This window comes from Triticum aestivum, chromosome 1D (assembly GCF_018294505.1).
Source record: "Triticum aestivum cultivar Chinese Spring chromosome 1D, IWGSC CS RefSeq v2.1, whole genome shotgun sequence".
Classification (NCBI taxonomy): domain Eukaryota; kingdom Viridiplantae; phylum Streptophyta; class Magnoliopsida; order Poales; family Poaceae; genus Triticum; species Triticum aestivum.
The window spans coordinates 301,246,399-301,252,398 of NC_057796.1; the positions used below are offsets into that span (position 1 = coordinate 301,246,399).

Consider the following 6,000-nt stretch of genomic DNA (forward strand, 5'->3'; position numbering starts at 1 on the left):
CAAAAACAGATGTCTCCTTAGCAAGTGGCTGTTTAAACTTTCGTCCGAGACGGAGGCTACTTGGGCTCAGATTTTGCGAAATAAGTATCTTCAGTCTAAAACCTTGGCCCAGGTGACAGTGAGGCCGACTGACTCACCATTTTGGAAAAGATTGATGAGAGTCAAGCCACTCTTTTTCAACAGGACAATGTTCTTAGTCGGAAATGGAGCTAATACGAGGTTCTGGGAGGATACGTGGCTTGGGGGGACACCCTTGCACTTCAATATCCTTCTCTGTACAACGTTGTTCAACGTAGAGAAGCTTACGTTGCAACCGTTCTACAATCCACTCCCCTCAATATTAGTTTTCGGAGGATGCTAGTTGGAAATCGTTGGGAGGCCTGGCTTCATCTTGTAAGATGTTTGATGGATGTCCAGTTGTCTCAGCAGCCAGATCAGTTGTATTGGAAATTAACTAGAACGGCGTGTTCTCGGTCAAATCCATGTATCTGGACGTCATAAACTCTAGCGTCGTTCCTTCCTCGAAGCACGTTTGGAAAGTAAAGGTACCTTTGTGAATCAAAGTGTTTATGTGGTTCGTGCATAAACAAGTTATTTTGACTAAGGATAATCTGGCAAAACGCAATTGGGTGGGTTCTGCTAGATGTAGTTTTTGTGACCATAACGAAACTATCAAACACCTCTTTCTTGATTGTTCGCTCGCTAAGATTCTATGGTGGTCGATTCATATTGCTTTTAATATTAATCCGCCTACGTCCATCAACATGTTATTTGGAACGTGGCTTGATGGGGTTGACTCCGATACAGCGAGGCACATTCGCGTTGGCGTCTGTGCTTTATTATGGGCAGTCTGGAACTGCAGAAATGATTTGGTTTTTAACAGATCAACGAACATTCATTTTTTGCAGGTTATCTTCAGGGCCACAACGTTGATCCGTATGTGGTCGCTACTCACTCCGACGGAGGCCAGGGAGCGTTTGGTTACTGCGTCTACCCGATGGGAGATGGTAGCTCGGGATATTTTCAACCGGTTTGGATGGCGGTCATGTAATAGGATAGACATGTAGTGCTCCAATTTTTTTTTGCCAGCCGGTTGTGGCTTTTCTGTTTAGCTCTTATGAGCTTTTTTTTCATGCTTCGAGACTTGGAGACTTGTTGCTAGTTTTTATTAATAATATGAGCCGTATGCATCTTTCTGATGCAGAGGCTGGGGTAAAACCCCTTTTCGAAAAAAAACTAAACTGTGGGCCATGGGTATTTCTTTTGCCAACAGATTTATAGATCTTGGCTATCTGAAAAACAGAGAAGCTGTTCAGCCACAAATTACATTAGGTAAGGACCAAATTCTTAGTATCATTTCCTTAAATATTTTCGTTTGTACTGTTAGGTGCCATTAAAAATATTTGTTATGTTTGACACGACTTGGCTTATTTATAAGGTCATGTAGAGTATTAGTTACAAAAAAAGTCATGTAGAGTATTCTTTTGCATAAAAAGCTCAATAGACACAATTTGGTTCGTACGATCAGTCAAACCCTTTTTCAGTTGCACTATAAGTCCTTGCTATTTCCAAACAAGATATGTTCAAATTTCCATTAATCCGTACCGCCCCATGTTCAATTGGTATAATTCTATTTGCCTTTAATTAATTTGTTTCCATTGTTTATTTTGGATTATTACTATTAAACAGTTGAGAATCATGGTTGTATCAAATTTTATTTAAACTTTATGTGTTCAAAATTCCCGCAGCAACGTGCGGCGTGTCATCTAGTCAGAGATAGATACGGAGACCAAAAGCAACACGGTTGCAAAACCTCAGCGCTCCGGCGGTCTGGGGACTGGTTCTCTCGTTGTCGTGCCGTAGGCCAACACCAACGGGAACGTCCCCAGAGGTCAGGGCGGTCGCCGGCCTGAAAATCGCACCGCCGCCGCCGTCGACTATCTAGGTTTGACTATCATGTCGTCATCTTTTCTCCTTCGTGCACATGGCGCGCGAGTCTCGTACAAGTAGCAAATTGGGATGCCGTAAGGATGCGCTCCAATCTCATGAAATCACCACTTCAATTAAACTCCAAAGGATCATAATCCTACCTCTCGTGTGAAAGCGAGAACGTACATACTAGGCCAGATTGCCAGCATAGAATTAAGAAATAAATAAAGCAAAGGCTTGAAACGAAAGCAAACAACACCCCACTCGATCGATAGTACTGTGCATGCACTTCTAGCATTCCTAGTGGATGCACTGGAAGTCGGCGGGGCAGATCTTGCCGCAGTTGTTCAGGATGAGGCTAAGGTCGATGGGGACGTTGAGGTGGATACCGAGCACGTTGGCCTTGATGGCGGTGCAAAGGCAGACGGCGGCGTCCAGGTTGACGAGCCCGTCGAGGAGCGAGCAGCAGGGCTCCGCTGGCGGCACGCCGATCTTGGCCTTCACCAGGTTCAGCACGTTGGCACACACGTGCAGCTTGAGCGCGTTCTGGGGGCACGACCCGTAGCGGGGCACCGGCACCGGCGCCGGCGGCGGGGGGCAGTAGGTGGCGCTTGCCACGACCACCATGGCCAGGAGCAGCGCGGCTCTCGCTACCATGGCCATCGATCGATATCAATGGAGCAAGTGTTAGCGACTGCGTGTGCTTTCGTGCTCCCGCTTGAAGTCTGATGCACCAGTGTGACTGCATGGAGAGGCGTATTTGTAGCTAGGCCTTCGACCTCGGCAAATGGGAGTCTACACGTCCATGAAGAGACAGCATGTGATTTTCCGAGCTGGCGGGTCAGGATCATGCATTCGCGTTGTGGACTGTGGTGGTGTTTTCCTTGGATTTGGATGAGCATGCACCCGTGAGTGCATGGTTTGTCTCGTTGAACCGCGTAATGGACTTCACTTTGTATTCTTGTTGCATATGGAGTATATTTTAGTAGCTAATTGCTTGCTGCATTAGGTCATCCACGATGTTGTTTGCATCAAATTGATTCCAAGTTCTCGTTGAAATGTTTAATGCGTTGGAAGAGGCGAATACCAACAAAAACCTTCCAACCTGTCACCTACAATTGCCGCCGAGGGTGAAGAGGGATGGCAATGGGTACTCATTACCCATGTACTCTGCGGGTAAAAACCCTATTAGGGTAAGGGTATGAGATAAAATGTTACCCATGGGTATATAAATAGGCAAATCTCAAACCCATAGGATAGAGCGGGTATGGGTATGAGATCACATAACCCATACCCGCATACCCATGTACCCTTATAAAATCTAACAAATATGGATAAATTACCTCTACACTTTGTCATGAGTTTGTCAATTTGAAATGTATGACTATGTGCTACTTCCTTCGTCTCAAAATAAGTGTCTCAACTTTGTACTAGCTCTAATATAAATTTGTACTAAGCTCAAGACACTTATTTTGGGACGGAGGGAGTACTATTTATGACTATATGTTAGATGTTTTGATGTGTTATTGTTTACAAGAAGGTGTTGATTTTTCATAGAATGTGTTGTTGTTTAGGATGTGTTGTTGTTTATAAGTATGTATTGATGTTATTATGTGTTGTTGTTTATAAACTATGATTATATGTTGTTGTTGTTTATTATGTGATGCTCAAATTAATGTTATTCAAACATGGGTATTTTTACCCCCGGTACCCATTTACCCTGTCGGGTGACGGGTATGAGGTAAAATTGTACCCACTAGTGGGTATGGGTACGGGTACGCTCAAATGGGACGGGTAAGGGTATGGGGTGGCTCCACCCATACCCAAACCCTTCGGGTGCCATCCCGGGTGAATATCAAGATCAAGCTAAGCGACATATCCACCTCCCGCAACCCTAGGCGGCTGTCGCCATCCCCCCCACCCTCTCTGCCGGCCAAGGTTGCATTGTGTCCGTAATGGGGCGGCGGGGATCTGATCCTCGGCTGTCTCATGGACCATCGATGGGGGATCCTCTTCGGGGAGGCGGGTGGTGGTCGCAGGACCAACGAGCGCGGCGGCCAGGGCAGAGTTTTCTGGTCAGACGGCGGCAACAGTGGCCTCCATGGTGGGAGGGTCAGTGGGGATCGGTCTCCAACATGCTCTCATGCGATGGTTGGTGGCGGCGGCCGTGTCCAATCCTAGTTAAGATCCGTTGCGGTGTGTCCCTTGGCTGGTCGTCGGCGCGTGGAGGGTCGATGTGGGGCGGCCGGAGGTCCTCAGCCGGTGTTCTCGCGGCTACACACGTCTTCACGGAACGACTGCACGCGGATGTAGTCGGTTACAAAGTCTGGGTGGTGCTAATGTTGGTGAAAATTGTGCCGACTTCGGTCATGGCGAACAATAACGGCGTCAATCTAGGTCTCCCGGATCGGATGATGTCGATGCCTTTGGTGTCGTTTTACCTCCTGGGGGCATCGTTTTGGAGCAGGTACTGGCTGGAGGGTCTCGGCGGCGTGGCGCAGTGGAGTCTTGGCGATGGATGCATGTGGATGGACGCGTGTAGGATGATGGTATTGTGTGGCATCGTGGTGGTGTCAACGGCTGTTGGGTCTGACAAGGTCAATGCGTTGATCCCTCCTGAAGATGGGACGACGGAAGATGGCGATGGTGGATTATTGAGTGTGTGCATGCGGTGCGTGCTAAGGGTTTGCTAGACCGGTTGGTGTTTTGGGCTCACTGTGGGACGGCTTGGTGAGTCCACCAGATTAGATGATCTGTGTTGGTGCGAGGTTCGGGCACATCATCAAGCTTGTAAGTGTACCGACATAGGACGTCAGGAAGGTGGATTTAAGTTGATCCATGTATGTGTTTTGTCATACTCTGTTAAATAATATAATAAAGATGGATGTGCATCCTTGGATGAAGAGACCGAGAATTTCAACCTCCTTTTCAAAGAAAAAGAAAAGGCTAAGCGCCATATCTGCAACTCCATCGTCAAGACTTATGGTGGAAGGGAAAAGCTAAGGGTTCTCTTGCCAAGGCCTCTAGCCGGACCCTCAAAAAGGGCTAACTTCTCAAATGATTCTTTTTAGTGAGTAAACTCGCACCGAGCCGACTCCTATCCAGGGGCGGAGCTATAGGCTAATGCAAGGATAGGAGCAGTTAACTCCTTGAAAATTTGAGGAGTTAAGCCTGGAAAACATTCTAACTCTCTCATTTTTTAGGGACTGCCAATCATTCTTAGAAAAACTTTCTCCCCTCTTAACTCCCTCCAGCGGCGCCTGCACTCCCCGCCCCCGCCGTGCAATGTAGCCGCCGCAGCCACCGGAGGCACCAATTCCGACTGTGAAGACTTAAATGGACACTTGATACGACTCTGGACCTAGCCTAGGTGTGCAAGGACAAGAAGCCATCTCATGTAAAAGCAAAGACCACATGGAAGCCACCATATGAGGATGTCACTAAGATCAATGTTGATGCCTCGTATGTTGAAGCTACTCGGTCAGGTTCTACTGTCCTAGTCGTGCGTGACAGATCGGGCTCGTTGCTCCACGCTCAGGCCCAATGGTATGAATTTGTAGCGGGAGCGATGGAAATGGAAGCCCTTGCCTTACGAGATGGATTCGATCGATCGAGGGATCCGTAGGGGTGAATATTGAAAGCGATGCTCAACAAGTTAGTATATTCTGAGAATTGGCGGATTTTGATAGAATGGTAATAGTCAGCATTTTGCAGGAGATTCAGGAGCTCGATGCAAATTTCCAGAGCTTCTGAACAAGATTTATTTGTCGGGATGCAAACAAATGGCTCACATGTGTGTTAAGTATGCAAGTGAATCTAGGAAGAGGTGTTGAAATATGGCCCATGTAGGTGTCATGACAAGGGGAGGTGGGAAGTTTATTCCCACCCCGCTAGTGAAGAAGCAGTTAGATCTTTTTATAAGGGATTTCTTCCATATGCTATTGGAGCTTGAGAAGAGAAGAGGCCCTCGGGCACTCCTCCTCCGCTGCCCGCCTCACGCACCTTGGGTTTGAGTCGAGATGAGCTCACGCCTATGCGCTTATTTTTGCCGGCCAGAAACTGAGAGTCTTT

General features: G+C 47.4%; 1 protein-coding gene across 1 annotated transcript; it reads right to left on the reverse strand.

The window, feature by feature from the left end:
* Positions 1-2,043: 2,043 nt before the first annotated feature.
* LOC123168792 (14 kDa proline-rich protein DC2.15-like) lies at positions 2,044-2,651 on the reverse strand. The gene has a single exon (XM_044586662.1). It carries the CDS (start codon positions 2,590-2,592, stop codon positions 2,230-2,232), a length of 363 nt encoding a protein of 120 aa, XP_044442597.1. The 5' UTR covers positions 2,593-2,651; the 3' UTR covers positions 2,044-2,229.
* Positions 2,652-6,000: the final 3,349 nt, after the last annotated feature.